General features: G+C 31.7%; 4 protein-coding genes across 5 annotated transcripts; 2 read left to right on the forward strand and 2 right to left on the reverse strand.

Moving 5' to 3' along the window:
• Positions 1–15: 15 nt before the first annotated feature.
• Positions 16–4,354, reverse strand: LOC107924056 (vesicle-associated protein 1-2). The gene is made up of 8 exons (XM_016854320.2): positions 3,963–4,354; positions 3,778–3,848; positions 3,468–3,549; positions 3,248–3,363; positions 2,991–3,155; positions 2,849–2,899; positions 848–925; positions 16–466 (listed from the first exon to the last, which is right to left on the reverse strand). The coding sequence occupies exons 1-8, from the start codon at positions 4,012–4,014 to the stop codon at positions 359–361; spliced, it is 723 nt and encodes a 240-aa protein (XP_016709809.1). The 5' UTR covers positions 4,015–4,354; the 3' UTR covers positions 16–358.
• Positions 4,355–5,893: 1,539 nt separating this feature from the next.
• LOC107922923 (putative pentatricopeptide repeat-containing protein At5g47460) lies at positions 5,894–7,770 on the forward strand. The gene has a single exon (XM_016853126.2). The coding sequence runs from the start codon at positions 5,947–5,949 to the stop codon at positions 7,750–7,752; it is 1,806 nt and encodes a 601-aa protein (XP_016708615.1). The 5' UTR covers positions 5,894–5,946; the 3' UTR covers positions 7,753–7,770.
• Positions 7,771–8,453: 683 nt separating this feature from the next.
• Positions 8,454–9,757, reverse strand: LOC107922924 (metalloendoproteinase 4-MMP). The gene has a single exon (XM_016853128.2). It carries the CDS (start codon positions 9,662–9,664, stop codon positions 8,579–8,581), a length of 1,086 nt encoding a protein of 361 aa, XP_016708617.1. The 5' UTR covers positions 9,665–9,757; the 3' UTR covers positions 8,454–8,578.
• A 6,262-nt stretch (positions 9,758–16,019) lies between these two features.
• On the forward strand, positions 16,020–21,710 carry LOC107923865 (O-fucosyltransferase 29). Of its 2 annotated transcripts, none has more exons than XM_016854024.2 (9): positions 16,020–16,636; positions 16,731–16,821; positions 17,794–17,870; positions 18,123–18,211; positions 18,301–18,490; positions 18,988–19,169; positions 19,747–19,849; positions 19,941–20,269; positions 21,059–21,710. In XM_016854024.2, exons 1-9 carry the CDS (start codon positions 16,406–16,408, stop codon positions 21,417–21,419), a joined length of 1,653 nt encoding a protein of 550 aa, XP_016709513.1. In that variant the 5' UTR covers positions 16,020–16,405; the 3' UTR covers positions 21,420–21,710. The 2 variants fall into 2 exon arrangements, with proteins under 2 accessions (XP_016709513.1, XP_016709512.1); XM_016854023.2 differs by having other exon boundaries at positions 16,021–16,636; positions 21,056–21,710.
• The last annotated feature ends 240 nt before the right edge of the window (positions 21,711–21,950 follow it).

Consider the following 21,950-nt stretch of genomic DNA (forward strand, 5'->3'; position numbering starts at 1 on the left):
ATGAGAAACAAATAGTAAAAGGCAAAAAAAGACCACCCGAGTAGAATCATTAACAGTTTCTAGTGAGAATCTGACAAATTTAACAACAAAAAGAAAGGAATAGGAAGATGATGATGATGTGATGATAAATTCACTGGTTTAAGTTATAGAAAGAATGCATGTTAATGAAAAGTGCGACTAACAAATCCACACCCACCTTTTAACAAGTTTTTGCTAACGTCACAAAACTAACAACTAATAAAATGCACCAGCCCAAGACCATTTTTCCCCCCTTCCCTTTTCCTTCACCATACTTGTTCAGACGAAGGAAAGAAGAGGGAATATATGCAGTAAGATTGTAGGAGATAGTTGCTTCTGACTATTTTTTCATGATATATCCCATAATTATACCGATCAAGCCGATGAGGATGACAACCATGAATGACACGCCACCGCCACTTTTGCTGCTTTGACGCTTCAAGAGTTCCTAACATTGGTAAAATCATTTTAGGTAAGAAGTTTCCATGATAATAAAAGTGAAGTACATGTTTTAGTGGTAGAAGAAATATTTCCAAGTTTTCAGCTGCATCATAAACAACTATAAACAAGATGGCATCCGTTAAAGATTTATGGGAGGGAAGTAGGTATCGGGTCATTCTAAGGTCTGAGAACAAGGAAAAGAGATCGACATTGACTCGATTTTGAAATAAAGGGTCAATGAATTTACGGACTTTGGTCATTCAGAACAAAAAAGGGCTGGGAATCATATAACATTTCAGCAAAGCCAAAGAGCACTTCTGTTGATCTTCAAATTAATCATAAAAATAACTACAATCTATGAGGTAAAGTCGCGGTTTATTCCCCTCACCAGTTCTTGGCGAAGCTTGTTATTTTGTTGAATTGCACTATTTTTTTCTGCAGTCAGCTTTGTTATAAGAGCTCTTGCCTGCAATTATAGAAAGTATTATTATACTTCAGATGCATCAACATCAAATGCAATATACGTAAATGATAAAAGAGCTTCATGCCCTGGTGCTGCAAAAGCTGGCTATGCATGCACATGAACAAGGGTAAAAATTGCCAGGGGGCAGGCCAAGGCCTTACCCAACTTTAGTCCCTCCAATAATTAAATATAATCATTTTAGCACTTCTGTTAATTCAAAAAATTGCAGTTTTTATCTCTCTCAAATGTCAAAAATTAAATTTAAGCTTCTTCATACAAAACTATTATCTTTGGCCCCCAAAATTTTTTAAATTCTATCTGTCCCCATCACACATTTATTGGTTTTGCCCTGGATAAATTGGTGGTAGATCTCTTCCGAAATATCTTCTCCCTTTGTCCAACTTATGGAATGGAATAGAAGTTTCACCATAGAAATAACAAATCCATAAGATGGGCTTGTGGGCAACCTTTAGCATGTTTTAAAATTATTATTTTTCTTTAAAAAGAATCCTAGCAATATAGAGTTAGCGCATCATTTATTAAAGTGCTGGGATTCCTTTTTTTCCTTTTCCCTTTTGGCTTTTGGCCATTAACTAAAGTGGTGATTAATCCTCAATAAATAACAGGTGGTCAAATAAGAAAGTAGCTCACTCAGACTCTCAAGACTTTAGTACCGTATAAGCAGCAAAACGAACTTAATGCAACAGAAGTAAAAAAAATTTGTACATGAACAACAGTGTATGCTATATTCCCTAAAAGAAGTTCAAATTTCCAACATAAAACAAATGCAACACTCCCCAAAATAATTTCTAGATGATCAATTTATCAAAAAAGTTTATCATAGACATTTAATTCGGCCCCTAAAAAAGCTATGACAACCATCTAAACACAAGTTTGAATCAGCACATCCTTCAATATCAACATAATCCTAGTTCCTCTTAACCAAGAATTACATTCAATCTAAAAATACTAGTTTCCCAGCTTTGCATTCAGATACAATCCATTAGTTATATCTAGGATAATGGGAACTCTTACATATTATCACCAACACCTGCAATCTTTGCAACATTTATATGGTCTGTTGTAGATGTAGGACTCTTAATAAAAGTTGTTTTATTATTTTTAGGAGAAGTTAGATAGGACTCTTAATAAAAGTTGTTTTATTATTTTTAGGAGAAGTTAGATAGGAATCTTAATAAAAGTTTTTTTTATTATTTTTAGGAGAAGTTAGATAGGACTCTTAATAAAAGTTTTTTTATTATTTTTAGGAGAAGTTAGATAGGACTCTTAATAAAAGTTTTTTTATTATTTTTCGGAGAAGTTAGGTAGGACTCTCATGATAAAAGAACTGCTTTAGGACTCTTAGAATAGCAGTTGTGTTTGGTAAAACCTTATTTAGTTCATATACTCTATTTAATAATTGTAATCTCTATTAAAAAGGGACCTATGCAATAATTAAAGGTAAGCAGAATTTTTATCAGAAACCTAAGAGATCTGAGTCTCTCTAACGAGTCTTAAGGTTTCATAAAAAAGACATGACTAATTCATTTGGCTCCAGTACACCTAAAAGTCCCAAATTGCTGAATGCTATCTTGATTGATGAGGTACCTAACTTGAGAAAACTTGGGCCCTTACAGACTACAGAACCACAGATTTAGACACACAAGCTCAGTAAGATCTCTAGTAGCTTATATATTTAACTCTCAAATATTAGAATAACTTTTTTTTTGTAAAGGGATAAAAGCTGACTCTCTTACCCTGGCCATCAATTGAGCAAGCGAATACAAATACCTAACCTAAAAGCATGGACCTTATTATCTAGACTACCAAACATGACCATTATCGACACAAGACAAGACAAATCAAAATAAAGCGTGCACATGCAGCAGCACAAAGTGACACAGAAAATACAGAATTCAACTTTACCTCAAAAGATTTATCTTGAGCTTCAAGCCCCTCAGAGAATTGTTTTGCAGCCTGCATTCAGAACAAAATGCACACTATTAGCATTTGAAAATAATGTACACTGAAAAAGAGAACAACAAAAACATATCCAGCAAGCTCTCACTGCAGCAAACTCAGCAGCATTTGCATGCCCATTGTCAGAAGCAGAAACTCTTGGTGGAGACCCTTCTTCTGAACCTTCACGTACAGGTGAAGGTGGTTGAGGTGGAGAAACATAAACCACTTTCAATTTGCACTCCTCAACCACATGCCCAGCTTCCTTGTTGAACTTTAAAAAGGAAGACTCCCATAAGTCATAAATTGTAAAAAAACACGGCAGTAAGTATTAAGCAAAACAGTGTAATGCAAACAATTACATACCATTTCTGCAGTTATATCCTTTGCGGATGCACCATCATTTACCTTTACACTTTGAAGGAGGAATTTGTCCCTGCATTGCATATCAGGAGGAGCCTCTTTTTGCGCTTGCATGGTAACTAAAATTAAAACCAGCAGTTCGTTTAGAAGTAATCCTGAACCCAATAACGATAAAACCAAGAAAGCCCCAAACTTTCAAGCAAATATAACTCATTTAATGTACCAACAACATCGCATGTGGATCGAGGCAAAACGACCCCCGTATTGGGACGAACGCAGTACTTCTTTGGATTTGTCGTTTTCACCTGAAAATTGAATCAATTAACTAAAAAGGAAATCTAAAATTCCAAAATCTGAGATTTAAAATTATAATTTCAAAATTTCAGGTTCAAATACTTTAATCATGATATCAGTCAGCAACCAAACAAAACCTTAAGAAAAAGTAAGAAGATCATGATAAATCCTAAATAAAAAGTTATAAAAACAAATAACACTACCATCGAATTAAGAAATTAGAAAATGAAGACGAATACCTTGAAAGCTACATAATTATCAGTTTTATTCGACAATTGAAGAGCACACGAGATCTGCTTCCTCAGTTCAACTATTCACCAAAGCCACAACACACACACAAAAAAATAATAATCAAAATTAAACCTAGAAAAAAGAAACATAAATCTTAGATCCAAGAGAAATAAAAGGGGTACAAGAAAGTTACAAGGAAACTTGAGCTCTAAAGGCTCGATGCTGAGAAGGTCGGCCGTACTCATTTCGAATCAGCAACTTCAATTCAATTTAAAAAGAATAAAAAGAAGAAGAAGAATCGCTTTCGAAGGGATCTGAGAAAGAAAAGAGTAATCACAAAATTTATCTGCTTGGCGTCTACAAGATTTGGGCGGAGAGATCGAGAGCAAAACAACAAAATCTTTAATTATGGCGTTTGCCGAGTTTTTCTCTGCACTTAATTTATCAGCAGTACCTTCTTTCTATATTATTTTAATTTATTAATTAAGAAAAAGATTGAGAGTGATGGAGGGTGAAATAGTGAACGTGCGTCGAACACGAAAGGTAAAGAAAGAAATATAGAGGGTAGTAAAGTAAGGTATTGGCCCCTTATTGCCTTAACTTAAAAGTTCTCTTTTTATTTGAGTAAACTGTACCAAATTCATTAAATTATTAATACATTAGTCATTCAATTCTAAAAAGTATAAAATAGTTTTGTAAGTTTTTATTTAAATCAATAAATTATTAAAAAAAATTTATTTAAGTCACTAGACTGTTAAGTTCTTTTAAGAAAAAGTTTTAGCTAAAGAGCTCCAGGCGACGATTCGATAATCGGTATTATAGATTAGTGCCCATCGATGAATAGAAGAACATTCGTTAGATTCTATTCGATTTGACAGTCATAAATCATAGAAAAATACCGATTAAATTTTAGTTTATAGATTCATAACGTTCAAAGTTGTTTCATGAAAAAAAAACTAAATTATAAAAGAGAAGGTGAAGGAAATCTTTCAATTGGTGTAGTGTGTAGGCAGTGCAAACAGAGAAGGCAATACAACATTGATTTTAACAGTCCATTAATTTAAATGAAAACTTTTGAATGATTCAGTGGACATGTTATAACTTTTTTAAAATTGAGTAACTAAAACGTAAACTTATTAATAGTTTAGTGACATTGGATGTAGTTTACCTATTTTATTATATTTCTAAAATATTTCTTAAATTAGATTTTTTTTAAAATCATTCTTATTAGATTACACTTAATTTTTTAAAACATATTTGGATTTAATCATTTTAATAATTTCAATGCAGTCCTTAAACAGGTAAATTATAATTTTCAACGCTTTAAAATAATAAAAGTAATTTGACACGCTACCACACGAAGTTGATGTGAAAATTGCAATGTGAGTCTCACGTAACGTTGTTGTTACTTGTTAGTAATAGATTGAAAAAATAAAAACCATCTTATTTTTGCAAATCAGTACACTATCTTTTTAATCCTTGACATTAGGATCCCTTAGCGGTTGTCTTCTAATCTTTCATTTCAATACAGAACTAAATAAAAGCAAATAAATATTCAAAATAACATTGCAGTATGGGATCAAGATGCTGTAGACAACTAAATAAAAACTATAGGCAATTGTTGTAATTTCTTTCTACCCACACAAGGTTTATATGGAATACTTAGGCCTTCCTTACATCACACATGTCAATTGCTTTCTCTCTTCTTTTTCCTTTTTGGGTAAGATAATGTCTAATTTCAATTCCAATCCCTCTATTTTTTTTCTATATTATATAAGAATGTTTAAATTTCAGTTTTAGTCCATATACTTTGCTCAAATTTAAGATTTAATATGTTTATTTTAATTTTGACATAATTTGATACCTCAAATTTTATTATGTTATTAGTTAGTCTAAATATTTTATTCTAATTAAAATGCGTATAAATTTAAATCTATTACAATATCATATTTTTATTACATTGATCCCGACCTAAATATTTTAAATGAATTTAAATTTAAAATATTTTAATGATATATCAAATTATAAATCTAGTATTTATAAATTTAAATGATTTATTAATAACATAAAAATTATAAATAGACGGTATAAAATATAAATCTTAAGTAGTATAGACTCTTAAAAGGTTTAAAGCGTCCGAAAGATTCTTTATATTTCCAAGCTATATATTAAAAGCTATGCGAAGAACACTCTTGGGGAGAGTCCAAAACTACCAGCTTAAACAACAGCAGCGATCATATAATCTCCTATCAAATCACCTTATTAGCACCAATATCGTCTCTCAAAGCAACAATATTTACAACCAAGTTCTAAAAGAAAGCTTTGAACCATGGCTCAACCTCATTTCAATCCTTGCTAACGGAGGCACTGACATGGACCTTGCGTTATACGAGGCTTCAAAGATGCTCCACTCCGGTATTAAACCAAATGACTACTCCCTAGTGCACCTGGTTCGAATCTCAACTGATCTGGGTTATATCTCTTACTGCCAACAGCTTCATTGCTGCGTTTTGAAATCTGGGTTTGCCTCCAATGCGTTTGTTTCTAATGCTTTGATGAGGTTTTATCGGCGAATTGACTTGTTGTGTGAGGCGGATAAGCTGTTTGTTGAAATTCCTCAACCGAGTGTTATTTCTTGGAACTCTATGATTTCTGGGTATGTTCAAACCGGGAAGTTCCGAAAAGCTTTGGGTTTGTTTCTTGAGCTTCATAGGTCTGAAGTTTGCTGCAATGAGTACTCATTTACATCGGCTTTGGCTGCTTGTGGTCAGCTGGGGTTTTTGCAATTAGGCAAGTCAATTCACTCCAAAGTTTTGAAATTTGGCTTTGAATGTGCTGTTGTTGTTGGGAATTGTTTGATTGATACGTACGGAAAATGTGGGGCTGTGGGCGATGCCATTTTGGTTTTTAATACTATGATTGATAATGATATTATTTCATGGAATTCAGTTTTAGCAGCCTGTGCTAGAAATGGAAACCTTGAACAAGCCTTCAGTGTATGGGGCGAAATGCCTATCCGTGATACTATATCTTACAATGAATTGATTAGTGGGATTGCTCAGTTTGGCAACATAGATGATGCAATCGATCTTTTATCTAATATGCCGAACCCGAATTCATCTACATGGACTTCGATTATGACAGGATATGTTAATCGAAATCGACCGCGGGAGGCTCTTCGGTTTTTCAATGAAATGCACTCCAATGATGTTCAAATGGATGAGTTCTCATTTTCAATAATTCTAAATGGAATTGCAAGTCTCTCAGCTTTAACATGGGGAATTTTGACCCATTGTTGTACAATAAAGCGTGGCTTGGATACATCTGTTGTTGTGGGAAGTGCTCTCATTGACACGTACTCCAAATGTGGGCAGATTAAGAACGCTGAGTCTATGTTTCAGTCTTTACCTAAAAAGAATTTAGTGACCTGGAATGCCATGATCTCTGGTTATGCTCACAATGGTGATTCAACGAAAGCAATCCAGCTTTTCGAACAGCTAAAAACCAAAAGGGACTTGAACCCTGACTGGGTCACATTTCTTAATGTGTTAGCTGGATGTTCTCAAAATGAAACACCGCTTCAACAGGTGTATCAGTACTTTGAGTCGATGATCAATGATTATGGGATTCAGTCTACCGTTGAACATTGCTGTTGTTTGATTCGGCTGATGGGTCAACGAGGAGAGACCTGGAGAGCTGGGAAGCTGATTTATGAACTTGGTTTCGGACCTTGTGCTGTTGTTTGGAAGGCTTTGCTCGGTGCTTGTGGAGTTTGTACCGATATGAAGGTCGCAATGATTGCAGCCGCAAAGGTAATTGAATTGGAAGGTTACAATGATTATGTTTATGTAATGATGTCTAACATTTTTGCCTACTATCACAAATGGGGGCAAATGAGTGTAATGCGAAAGCTTATGAGAGAACAAAGAGTGATTAAAGAAGCTGCTTGTAGTTGGATTGAAATGGAAAATGTCAAGCAATAAAAGAACTCGATTAAGACTTCTCTTTGCATTAGGCTCGATATTGCAGAAATCCCGAATGACTGGATCATCCAATAGAAACTGGGATTTGCCATATCTGAAAAGTGAAAACGTTGAACTTATGCGTGAACCCTTGCTGGAGCTTCACAACCTCCTAATTCCGTCAAGCGTCTTTCTTCTACCATAAGAATCGTTCCGCCATATCATAGAGAACACACAAACCAACCATTTTTTATGGTGGACTACTTTGACGAAACATTCATCAGTTATCACTTAAATACCTTACAGCTTAATCACCTCATGCCAAGTTTTCAATCTAACAATGAACCAATGAGTGATCGGTCGGCATATCAGGAGGCAACATATGACATGGGAAGTCAACCCATATTTACATCCCATTTGCTCCCTAAGGACTCTCTTCGCTCCTCACACTCTTCTTCGAGCTCCAATCTCATCTCTTCATTCTCTCTTACTCTTTGCTCTTCCCTTTTTTTAACTTAATTCCCTCATGCATACCTCACAGCTCTTCGTCCATGCAGGGTGAATTTACTCTGATTTTTACGCCACTTTTTGGTACCAACAAAAACACAACACGTCAATTGTCAATTTTCATTTGTGTCAGACTTTCATCTCTAGCATACATCTGAACTTGAGCACATATATGTACATTTGTTTTAGAGACCTATATTTGAATCATATCTGGACAAAAATAAGAGTAAAATTACGAATTTACATCTTCGAAAACCAAAGAATTGTTTTAAATAATGGGTGTGAACATATTTTTCCTTCACCCATAAATAATCCTATAAAAAAAAAACTAAATCATCATCTAAAGAATAAAAAACACTAGCACTACCAAAGCAAAAGTCCATTTTGATGATCTACAAACGAGACCATTTCCTTTGTTAGAAGAAATTTCAGATTCCCACAAAGAGCTGAACTTGAAGTTAGGGTTTGACCCATACAAAGCTTGGACACCTTTTACATCATCAAGTTTGAGGTCTACTTTTCTGCTCCGAGGACTCAAGCTTGGATACATGACGGCGTCCTTCACCGAACTATGACCCAACCCAAGTATATGACCAATCTCGTGCGTCGCCACCGATTCCAAATCAACAGCCGCCTTTGATTTCACTTTATCGAAATCGACGGCCCACGTTTCAGCTTCATCGAAGTGAAGCCTTCCGTTCTCCGGCGAAAACGCGTGAGCTAAAACACCTAAAACCCCGTCGAACTGTTCCCCGTCTCCGTGATCTCTGCCGAAAAACCCGATTCGGATATCGGCCGATTCATAGTCTTCTGTTTCCGTAAAGTTTACTGGAATCACCGAAGCCCATCTTGTAAACGAACTATTAAAAACTGTTCTAATTTCCGATAAGCTTATGTAATTAATCATGTCTGAAGTAGAAAAAGCGTATGTTAATGTCATAGGCATATCCGAACCCGACTTGGTGTTCCATCTCGGCCTTCCATCAAAATAAGTAAAGTGTTTCGTTGCATGGATCATCCCCGGAGCGGTATCAGTGTCACCGCACCTCGGCGACATGATCGTCGATATCGTGTCTGAATCGAGTTTTCCGGTGACCCGTAACCCGAGCTTTTGTTGGTATAAAATGACGGCGGATTCGAATTGAGTGTCGTAAACGTCGGTGAAGTTGCCGTCTTGGCCGTCGGGGATGGACAAGTACCCGAAACGTTGGAAGTACTTCTTGAGCTCCGACATGCCGTTGATGACGTGGCTGTCCTTATCGGCGCCTTTAAAACGAGTGAAATTAAACCACGTGGACTTGTGAGTATCATCGGTAGTTATGACAGTTATTTGTTCGGGTGTGATTCTGGCTGGGAAACAAGAACGCGGGTAAAAACAGAGGAAAACAAAGAAGAAGAAGGAACAGTAACGTAACAACAGAAACATGGTTTTCAGTTGTTAGTTACTTTTTAGGATTTGAAATGAAAAATAAAAATGGGAGGAATTGGTGGAATGGGTTGGTTTTTATTATGTGATTGGGTAAAGGATCAAACGCCTATTAAGTATGACTTTTCAAATAGAATCCTGGTGGCCATATATATTACTTAATATATTTTTTATTGTTTTTCATTTAATATATTATTTTTATAAAATTTAAAGAATTAGTTTAATTTTATCTCCGCTATCACCTAAAACGTGATTGTTGATCGATGACGTCATATTTATAAAAATAATTTGAGTAAAATTAATATATCATATTTATTTCAACAAATTTTTGATTTAGTGATAACAGCATTAAACTTTAATCTCAAGTGATCTCACACCCCTCCCTCAATTATTAAAAAATATTTTTATTAAATTACATTGCTTTATTATTTAAATTATTTAAATAATTTTTAATTTAAATTTTATTGATATTTTAATTATTAAATGGCTAAATGGAATAAAATATATAAAATTTTTAATATTAAAAAAAGTATTAGTTACAATTTATATTTACGTTATATTAAACTTTCATTTTAATTGGTATTTCAATAATAAAAAATTAAGACTTATCAGATAAATACATTAATGTTTAATAATTTCCATTAAATTAATAATTAAAAATACAAAAAAATTATATTTCATTATCATTTTTATTTCAATTTAAAAATTTTAAAAATAAATATATTTTGTATAGAATAAAAAATCTTATTAGATTCATGATTAAATCGAAATTTATTTAATGACATGCATTTAAATACTATTTAAAAACCAAAGGATATTTGAACCGACCAAAAATGGTTCAAAAGGCAAAAGGAAAATGATAAGAAAAAAGCTTGATTGAATTGGTAAAAGTTCACTTATATACTTTTCTTTTCAAAATTTTATTTAGTTTAAACCATTAACCTTTTAGATTTATATTACTTCAATATAATACCATTATGTCAAATGTACTTTATCCAATTTTCAATTATATGTCATATTTATTTTCACCCCAAATTAATATTTTCATGTTAAAAGAAATCTTTTAATAAAAAAATCGAAAGTATGTTTGGTTTGATTTTTTTGTTTAATTTTTTTAACATTGTTATAATAATTATGTAATTGGATGCATGTAAAAATTAGATTTAACTAATCAATTCAACCTATTGAATTTATAATTAATAGTTTTAACGATTCAATTATATATATTAATCGTGGTGTATTTAAAGAGTTAGGCAAAAGCCCAAAATAAAAATTGTTATTTTAATCCTGTTATAAATATATGGCAAAATTGTACTTTAACACTTAAAAAATAAAAAATAAAAATTAAATCTTTAAAAATATGAAATTATAAAATAATAGATGATAAATTTATCATTTGACCTCTTAAATAATATAATTAATTTTTGACTCTAAATTAATTTATAAATTCACTCATATATGTTAAAATGAAACATTAGAAATGAATCGGAGTAAAATTAATTTTTAAATTATATATTAGTTTTAAGAAAAATGGTGTTTAATTATATTTTTCTTCAAATTTTTATTACATTCATTTAAAAACCTTTCAATATTATTAAACCATTGAATGTACAATTCACACATAATTAACAATAACAAGTTATACCACACATTATTAATAGATAATTCTTATGATTTAATCTTATGACGTGAATATGAACACTTAAATTCATTTAGCTAAAGTGATTGAACTAAAAATCATGACTTCAATCAATTTAACTCCAGTTAAATTTTTATTAAATTGGGTTTTTTTTCTAAAAGCATGGTCGTTTCGAAGTTCAAACATAACGAAGGGGAGGAAATGAAAAATGAACGGGAAAGTCTCGTAAATTCAGCTAAACTGCCTTTTCAACGGAGACTCATTGACTTTGAAAGCAGAGATTGGTGGGTTAAGTTAACCAATAGTTTCTAATTAGAATTTTATTAATTAATAATTCGGGTTTATGATCTTATTTTAAAACTGATTTGGTTCAAATTTGGTTGATGAACTGTTTTTTATTGTTTGTTGACCAAATTACTTGATTTCATCATTTATCACTTCAATTTTTTTTTTCAGACAACTTTCTATTTTGTACCATAACTTATAACACAGACAGACAAATACAGCCGGTTGACTGGAACATGTTCAATTACGTGTTTCATTCTCCCATCATTTTGACAAGTGTTCGGTAGTTTTACCTGAAAATGAGATCCATTAATGTACTTCACAATTTAAAAGCCTTCACTGAGAAAATTGGACAAGAATTTTCAGCATTTGAAAAAAATTGTTCACGCCATGCACCAGTCTATACGCCCATTTTCAAGGAAAAAGAATTCCAGAAATTAAAAAAAAAAATCGTGTTTGTTTCGGTTTTTATTTTATAAATAAAATAGCTGGAATTCAATTTGAATAAACTAGATTATCTATAGTATTTTTCTATTTTCAAATAAATTTTACATAATTAATTGACCTCATATGCTAGCATTCATTTTTAAATGAAATATATTAGATTAATATGTTAGACTGAGATAAATAAGTAATTTTTGGGTTTTTTTATGAAATTATAAGAGGAAGACAAAATACTAATAGTAAAGTGATTAGTGCGACTAGAATATAAGTCACACCTAAAATAATGAACACGTTGATCATTAGACTAACATATGAGATTCATTTTGACATTTTTATTAAGAATATAAAAGAGTCAAATTTTTTAATTTAAATTATTTTATTTAGAAATAACTTTTTAATTTGTCAAAATTGTTTTTGCTTTCATAGAAATTTAAAGAAGTATTAAAGCAAATCGTAGGAAAACCATAATTAATTAGAAAGATATATGTGCTAATATAAATAAAGTACCCAAATTGTAAATTCAACAATGTATTGTAAAAATATTGTATTTTAAAAAATTTAAAAAAAACATGGTGATTTTTAGATTATTTGAAAATATATGGTAATTTTCTCTCTCCAAAAAGCGATCTCAGCATGTAGATGGTAAGTTCAGTATGCGGAAGATACGTGTCATACTTTACAATTTTTTTTAAAAATGAGTACAATCCAATCCAATATTATTATTTTTAAAATTTAAAATATAACATGTGGCAACATTGACGGTAAACTTGTCATCTAATATGATTGGATGACCTTTTTTCTATAAAAAAATCTATCATTTTTTTAAAATAATCCGAAAACAACAATATTTTTTTAAAGTCTAAAGTCTAAATTCAAATTATTATTTAATATTTATATTTATTTAACTTTAATAAAATTAAGGAATTGTGAGCCGGGCCTGGGATGAACATCTCCATCACCTGGACATTTCAAAGAAAGAGAGGAGGGGGGCTGCTTTTTCGGTTTGGTATGGCAAATGGCATTTTAAGGCTAGAAGTCTTCGTAGTATTTGGTTTATACCTACACATGACTTTTTACAATTGTTGATTGGTTTCACTTTCAAATCTACAGAGATATTCAGCTTCGAGCATTAAAAAAAAAGGCAGGTAAATGTAATGATTGTTTGAGATAAAGGAAAATACGTTTATGATATTATTTAAAATTTCTTAATGATAATATTATTTATTGACCCACTAATCAACTTCAACACCTTGTAGACTGGTTTAAACATGAACCGGTTTTTTGTTTTCTTAATTTTTAAAATTCACTATTACAAATACAATACAAATTAAATTAATTATAATAGAAAAAAATAAACTAATATAAAAATACAATAGACTGAAGAGCATTACATTTATCATAATATTCATATTTAATTAAATAACTCCATATATTTATCTTAACCAACAAGTCAAAGACAATTTTTTCCAATTGTTTTTACTCCTTTCTACATTGTGATCTTTTTTATATTTGCGGTCCAAAAATCTCATCAATTCTATAAAAATATATACTACTACAAAATAAAATTGTTAGTATTGATTGGATGTTGTGTGTAAATAAATGAAATAATAATTGTGTCGTGGAAGAACCACTGTTTTAGAAGAAAATTCGCTCATTTATTGGTGTAATCGTATAGTAAATGTTGTCCCTCAATGTTAACACAATATTTCAATATTTGTACATCCACATAAATAAATTAGAACAAAATTGGTGTTGCTCTTCTTGAAGAAACAGAAAAATAATTAGAAAATAGAGCTGAAAAACTTATCGAAAAATATACTGAAAAGAAACAAGTGAGTTATGAGAGAAAAGATAAGTTATTGTTTTGTAATGTTGTATGAAATGAGGAGAATATTGAACCATTTATAAGACATTCTGAAGGGAAAAATGGTAATTTACAGGATTAATCCAACGGCGAAAAACTAATTATTTTCAAAATTGTAACAACTTAGACATTGGAAACTGTTAAAAGAAGAAATATATATTTTAAAGAAAAACAATAAAAAATTTATTCAAAACAAAACACGTGCAGTTCATATTAACACAAGACACAAACTAAGTCGGACAGGTGATAGCGACACCTGTGTTAAAATTTTAAACTTTAATTACTCAATAAAAATAAGAAAAAAAGCTATATTTAAACTCTTTTAAAAGCATTTCCTCGTTACCAACAAAGCAACATGTCATTAACAATTTTTTTTGGTTCAACGATGTCATCGACATTTTCGATTTTCGAAGTGCAACGAAGTTAAGTTACGTGGAAAAAAGTTGGGAGTGGGGGGTGCTACTTGTCTTATGAATTGTTATTATTATTGCTTATTTCATTTGTCACTTAGTCATTGGATATACCCCAACTGGTCCAATGCCTGTGTTTGCTTTCCTTTCATATCGGTTTCTTTGGAATGGTTTTATTTGATTCCATTGATTAGATAAGGTGGTTATAGAACATATGCTGTCTCCTTCTTGGGGAATACACCTTGGATTTAGACTCATGAGATTATTTCCGGTAAAATTGTAATAATAATAATGGTGAAATTTAATATTATAATGACAAAAGTTAAAAATTAATAACGATGCTTGTATTTAGATTTAAATACAATGATATCCATAAAATGAATTAAGTGAGAAGTTATAAATTCAAAGATTAATACAATCAAAATTTTAATTTGTTTTAATTTTTGAAATTAATAAATAATAAAAATTATATTTATGTTGAATAATAATTCCATTAATATTAATTAAAAATAATATTAAATAATATCTTATACTTTTTTCATTATTGATTAAAATATTTGTTTAATTAATTAATTTAATTTTGCAATGATAATATCTAACTATTATATTGTTGTATAACTTATTTTAAAAAAAATTAAATGTAGAACAATAAAAATTATTATGGTTTTTAGAAAAATATTATACCTCAAAATTTTATTTCAGTTAGACATCGAGACAAGAAATAATCCAAAGAGAACTTTAATGTCTTAAACAAAGTGGTCTCCAAATATTTGAGTTTTTCGATAATCGAATTAGTGTTAACACTGATAGGGAAGGTTAATATTTTTGGAATAGTTTGCGAAGTGTCGTTCATCCAAAATCAATAGATCTCACAATAGGTTGATATCATCCTCAGGTCGGTTTAGGGATTTGTCTCGACTTTTCAAAAAACTTAACTACATGAAGAAACTACTTGAGGCGTGTGTTCAAAGAGCAAAAGCATCTCGCAAGGTCGGATAATGCGCCACTTGATTTGGGGACAATACCAATTTATTGAGGAACGTAGTAACTCTAAATGAATGATGTTTCGCAGATTTCTTTCAAAGGAATTGACCCCTTCAACAAACTCGATTGATATTGAACAAACTCGATTGATATTGTTCAAAATGTGAGAAATTAGGATTAAAAAATTAGCTTCCATTGGTTTATTGGGTTAATAATTACATTTGGGTTTGATTCATGAACAACTGATATTCATTTCTCTTATAAAGAAAATTGATTATCCAAGTTACTTTAATTCAGTCATGGATTATATATAACATCAATAGTGGAGCTAGAAAATTGTTTTGGTGGAATTAAATAGTAAAAGTTAATTTCACCTTTTTAATATTGTATATTTTGTCATTTTTAAAGGATTAAATTAAATTTTTATTATTTTTTTGAGTCAAAGTATAATTTTATTATTATTAATTTAAAATTTTATAAATAATATGTAATAATTATTATTTTTAAAAGTAGGCAAAAAAAGTTTATTTTTGCTTTTCTTTTTGGATGGAATTAAATAAAATAATTAAAACAAATTAAAGTAAGATTACTAAACACATATTTATTTTGGCGGCAAACACATTTATTTAACGGCATTACTAAATTGACCCTCGTCTTAACCGAAATTTCCATCATAATTATAGCTTATGTTAAAAAACCGTTAATCCTCTTCTTCATTCATCAACTTCCCTATAAACCGGAGCAATCTCATGCATCTCTCCCTCTCTCTCTAATCTCTATTCTTCAATTTTATTTTTGAATTTTCTTTCACATTTCCTCCCTATCTGTAAACAAAATCAGAAACCTCTAAAATCTGCAGCATTTTGGAAAAGCTTTGAGAATGTTGATCGCAGGACGGAAAGAAGAACTGTGATTGTTCTTCAAATTTGACCTACATTGTCGTATTATTTACGAACATACCCTAATTATTGTATACTCATTGATGGTCGTAGTCCTTGGGGGATAGTGACAGGAGACGTGGCGTTTTCGTGTAATTAATATGGTGAAGTTAATGGCGGAGTCGGTTTCGTTGAGTCCGTGATGGGCGTGGATAAGGAGTGGAGGTTTAGCGTGTTATGGCCAACAAGGCGCTGTTTCATTACCAAAACGGCAGCGTCGTAAGCAACAGGCATGTGTTTGGCAGGCCGCGATCCTCTGCTGCGTCGCAGAGGAAGCAGATCTCAATGCCGCTCCTCTGTGGCATGATGCTCTTCTGCTTAGGCATGCTTTCGCTCTTCACTGGCCAAATGGCGTCTAATCTCGACCGGTACTCCCAGCGATTTATGAAACAAAGTCTCTTCAATTTGGTAAACTGTAAAAAATAATCGTTTATGTTTAAAGTTTTGAAAATTTCTTTTTCTTTTTTGAACATTTTTTGTTATCTTGATGCTAATTCTGTAGGATGAAAACAATAGAGGACCGATTGATATATGGAAATCTGAATATGCAAAATACTTCTATGGATGCAGCGTAAGAAGTGCTACATTTCCTGGTACGTTGTATTTAGTTATTTATTTTTAAATGCATTTGGTTTATTTTTGGAAATTTTGATATTCTTCACTTAAAACTGGAATAAGAATGAACTTTTAATCCTAACAGGATTTGTAGTTTTACATCTGTAATTCAACACTCGTTTTTGGGTATCAATTCATAGCAGAGTGTTAACTGGTGCAAAATTGTTGCTTTAGATGTTTATGTTTCTTTACTTTGTTATGCAAAGTTCTCATTTCTTTTGTTTTAAGTTTCAAACTGTCTGCTTCTCTTTAAGTTTGTGAGTTTAGAAGATGGCAGCAGCTTTAGATTCTTTTGTTGACAGTCACTAAAATGCTTGGTTCTGAGGTTAGCAAAAGTACTTATGTTATTGTTTAGCTATGTGATCTTTTTTTCAGCGTCTATACTTGCAACTTTCATTTCTTTTCCTGAAGTATTCATGGCGGACCTTTGTTTGGTATATCTCCGGATACGAGTTTGAAGATGTCCCAGAAAACTTAAAAAACTGAACATACTCGAGTACGAGTAGCATAGCTTGCAAATGCGACTCTATGGTACTCTTATTCATATGTGTAGTTGGTGATGTTGAAATGGATGAGTCCTTAATATATCAGAAAGTTAATCGGTTACTACAATGTTTAGCTCTTTCTTAGTACTTTGAATTTGGCTATGTGTATAATGTGTCAACTGATGCTACTGGTGTATAACTTTGAAGGGTAAAACTAAATTTTATATGATTTCTTCCAGGAGTTGAATAAGATGAAATTAACTTGGTCTGAGCAATTTGCTGGAGCTTTATTTTTCTTTGTAGCTTAAGCTTTCTGTAAAATGATTCAAACTACCAGATATCATGTATCATCTGTTCTCACTTTTTAAAAAAGAACCCATTGGACAGTGTTTTCATTTATATTTCACCAGTCCCGTCTGCTTAAGTTTACTGATTCTTCGTTTACGTTAATAATTTGATATCTAGATGCTATTAGTGAGCAATCATCAAATGGTTATTTGCTTATTGCTGCAAGTGGAGGACTGAATCAACAAAGAACAGGAGTAAGTGGAGTTATTTGTCACCAGCTAAGCTGAGTTACTTTGACATTTCATTTTTTCTTTAAAGTAATTGTACCAAACACCCATATGCAACGTATATCCAGAAATGTGTATAAGGATATGGTCTTCTAAAACTCCTCTAATACATGAAAAATCTTAGAAAAACATTAAACATACGTTGCCTGCATTTCCATTTCCATTGCTTACACCCGAGTCTGAATAAGTATAAATTAATAATTTACATCTGCCACACAGATATCAGATGCTGTAGTTGTTGCACGAATTCTTAATGCAACCTTAGTAGTACCTGAGTTGGATCATAATTCCTATTGGAAAGATGATAGGTAAGTTGAATCAGCTTATTAGAAGTTCTGCTAAATTGATATCATCGTATTCCTCTGTTACCTTATTGTTTTTTTTTACTAACATGTAGTGACTTCGTCAACATTTTTGATGTCGACTGGTTCATTTCTTACCTTGCAAAAGATGTTACTGTTGTCAAAAGAGTTCCTGATAAATTCATGAGGTCCATGGAAAAACCTCCATACACTATGCGTGTCCCAAGGAAATCCGCTCCGGAATATTATCTAGACCAAGTTCTGCCAATACTTAAAAGAAGACACGTAAGACTACTTGCAGATACTCCACACTACTGCTATTTTAGGTTGATTATAAGGAATGATTTCATCAATTTTTAACTTTCTGTTTCTTGTTCATTCCCTCAGTGTTCTATATAAACCCAAAAATTTTATGAAATTAAATGCATTTAGTTCCACAAAATTTCTAGCCTTCCATGTCAATAAGAGAGATTTTAAACAAGAAGAGTGGCGATAGAAGTTATTAACTTCAATTCCATTTTAGTTGTTTCGGACTTTCGGCTTAAAAGAAGAAAAAAAGATAAATAAAAATTTCACATTTTTTAGCTATGTTTTGTTTCTCCACTTCTAGAGAATCTGATTAGTAGCTTAGAAGATAGTTTTAACAACTTATCCTTTTATCTTCTCTGCATCTCTCCATTCCAGGCACCATGTTTGTAGAATATTATTTTTATCGCGCATTTTCTAGGATCTTATATGGTTAGTATGGGGGAGTGCAGCAGTTAACATTGAAAATTTTGTAGGTCCTGCAACTGACAAAGTTTGATTACAGACTAGCCAACAACATCGATGAAGACCTTCAAAAGTTGCGCTGCCGGGCTAATTTTCATGCTTTAAGATTCACAGAGCCTATTCAAGCACTTGGACAAAAACTGGTCATGAAAATGCGTCAGATGGCTAACCATTTTATGGCAGTCCATTTGAGGTTTATTCCGAATTCTAGAAGGGCTAAATTTAACTTTTGAAAGTTACGTGCATATTATTAGTAGGAACTTGACACCGAAACTTGTTGATATAATGATATACCACCTGAAATTGGAATTTGTCAGTAATTCACGAGTGGATATACTTATTTTGAAGTTCCTTCACTTTCAGGTGGTAACCCCTAAGACCTTTAAACCAGATATAGAATGCCTTTCCCTTAAGTGCCCAATCCTAAAATTTTGGGAAACGCGTCTTGGCTTATTATCCAACTAAGTTATTTGTTACTCAGGTTCGGGTGAGTTTTAGATATGAAGATGCTTTTTTTTTTTTAATTTTTCCATATATTTGGAGAATCATACCCTATACCCATGTTCGAATTTGCATTGAAAACGGGTGTAAGATACAGATTCTTATGGAAAAAAATGAAGAGTAAAAACAAAGGCATACTCCTGCAGCATTTGCACTTCTGAGTGTATGCGTATTCAATTATAGCACATTGGTTCGTACACATACATAGAGAAACATTCTTAAATATGATTTTAAACTCCGCAGGCCTGTTTTCACTCTTTTAATTACAGGCTTGAACCCGATATGCTAGCATTTTCTGGTTGTTACATTGGTGGAGGAGACAAGGAAAGATACGAGCTTAGAGAGATACGAAAACGATGGGAAACATTGCCTGTAAGATTCCCTCTTTTACAATTTCAGAACCATTTATAAACATTGCCTGCCTCTATTTAGTTAAACTGCACCCATCCTCGTATTCATGCAGGATATAGATGCTGTTGGAGAGAGAAGGCGAGGTAAATGCCCACTTACTCCTCATGAAGTAGGCTTGATGTTAAGAGCACTTGGTTTTGAAAACGACACATACATCTATGTTGCATCTGGAGAAATATATGGTGGAGAAGAGACTCTGGAACCACTAAAAGATCTCTTTCCAAACTTCTATACAAAAGAGATACTTGCTAATGACGACCTGAAACCTTTTCTTCCTTTCTCTTCTTGCCTTGCTGCTATTGACTACATTGTTTGTGATGAAAGCGATGTTTTCGTCACCAATAATAATGGAAATATGGCCAAGATTCTTGCAGGTCGAAGGTGAGAAATCTGAGCTATTTCTTTCTTGCTAATTTTTTTAAGTTGATCTAGAAATTAAGATGTTGAACTGATTGAATGAAGATGTTGATTTTACATACCTATATAACATATCTGTGGAGCTTTTACGTTTAATATTTAAATCGGTTCGGCTTATGTTTTAGTCGAATTTCTTTGAACATCTATTATAATTTATTTCTTGATTTTTCATAATAATTTTTTATTTTAAAATTTGGGGCTTATTTTAGCAAAATGAATTTTGTTTTATAACATTTGAATATTATTTGATAAAATATTTTAAAAATTTTAAAAATAATTTTTCATGTAAATAAAAAATAATCAATAAATTATATATATATTTTTAAAAAATTATATATAAATTTTAAATTATTTTCACTATTTTAAATATAAAATATTTTTTTACATCATTTAAATTTAATTATAACTTTCTTTTTATTATTACAATATTGGAGAAAGGAGAAGAAGCTAAGAGAATTTGAACTTGTGTAATCTAAATGTTAGACGGGTGTTCTAACCAAAGTTTTAATCAATTATCAATTAAAACAAAAATAGCATTCATTTCAATTGTGATTTTTTTAACTTATATTTCATAAACTATCCACACACCTGAATATTCAGATTGATTTTTTATTTTTCTCCCTCAATTTTTATCCTAAAAATTTATTTTGATTATTTCTTTGCATTTTACATGGTTCAGCATGTAATTCCATAGTTTTTAGTATAGTGTTGTTTTTTGGCTTGAATCTAAGTTCTTTTTGTTAATGAAAGGAGGTACATGGGGCATAAGAGGACCATAAGACCGAACGCCAGGAGGTTGAGTCCATTGTTGATGGAAAGGGATCAGATGGATTGGGATACCTTTGCGCAAAAGGTGAAAGCGGTTCAAAGAGGATTCATGGGAGAGCCAGATGAGATGAGGGCCGGACGCGGTGAATTTCATGAGTATCCCTATTCTTGTATCTGCGAGAAGCCGGCAAGTGATATTATTGCCGCAGGCAACAATGGTGGTGGTGATGGAGATCATCATCAATCACAACAATTTAAGGAAAATGAAGGATTGAGGAAGAGAAGCAATGAAGAAGAAGAGCCTGTTTTAGGAGCCAAAGAGGATAAAGATGTATTTCCTGACTAAGAAAAAAATGGTACATTTTGAGAGCCAAAGCCTGGTCAGGTCAGAGGGAAGTTTCTTTTGTTTCTTCTCGTTTTCTCCGGTTTGATCCATGAAAAATTTATTTATTTGTACAGTGAGAGAGGAGTTTAAGAAAAAATGCTATTCTTTTTACCGGTATATATTTGCGGTAAAATTACTAAATAGGCATGTAGTAGTTTTTAATTTATTAAAGTCGGATACTGGATTCTCTTTGGTGGACTATATTCATTTCGATCAATTTATTAAAATGCAGCTCAATAACATTTTATTTTAGTATTATTTTCAAGAGGAACTTTTTGACGGATAAATCATTACAAATACAAAGTCGCGTTTGGTTCTAAAAACTTTTTTGAGTAAAGTCTGATCCTTAAAGTGCAGAGAGTGAAAGAGAAAAGAAAGCTGAATAAGCTTTATGAGAAGTTGGTAGCAAGAGAATTTAATGGATTTGTTCACTTGCAAATAAAGCAAGCCAAGCCAAACTACAAGGAGACTTTCTTCCAAACTTAACCTAGA

This window comes from Gossypium hirsutum, chromosome A11 (genome assembly GCF_007990345.1).
Source record: "Gossypium hirsutum isolate 1008001.06 chromosome A11, Gossypium_hirsutum_v2.1, whole genome shotgun sequence".
NCBI classification, from domain to species: domain Eukaryota; kingdom Viridiplantae; phylum Streptophyta; class Magnoliopsida; order Malvales; family Malvaceae; genus Gossypium; species Gossypium hirsutum.

Coding starts and splice junctions, on each gene's coding strand:
- LOC107924056 (XM_016854320.2), bottom strand. CDS start 4,014: ATGAGTACGGCCGACCTTCTCAGCATCGAGCCTTTAGAGCTCAAGTTT. Junction 3,364..3,467: donor ATCCACATGCGATGTTGTTG/GTACATTAAATG, acceptor TTTTAATTTTAG/TTACCATGCAAGCGCAAAAA. Junction 926..2,848: donor CTCAAGATAAATCTTTTGAG/GTAAAGTTGAAT, acceptor CTATAATTGCAG/GCAAGAGCTCTTATAACAAA.
- LOC107922923 (XM_016853126.2), top strand. CDS start 5,947: ATGCGAAGAACACTCTTGGGGAGAGTCCAAAACTACCAGCTTAAACAA.
- LOC107922924 (XM_016853128.2), bottom strand. CDS start 9,664: ATGTTTCTGTTGTTACGTTACTGTTCCTTCTTCTTCTTTGTTTTCCTC.
- LOC107923865 (XM_016854023.2), top strand. CDS start 16,406: ATGGCCAACAAGGCGCTGTTTCATTACCAAAACGGCAGCGTCGTAAGC. Junction 17,871..18,122: donor TGAATCAACAAAGAACAGGA/GTAAGTGGAGTT, acceptor TCTGCCACACAG/ATATCAGATGCTGTAGTTGT. Junction 19,170..19,746: donor TTTATGGCAGTCCATTTGAG/GTTTATTCCGAA, acceptor TTTTAATTACAG/GCTTGAACCCGATATGCTAG.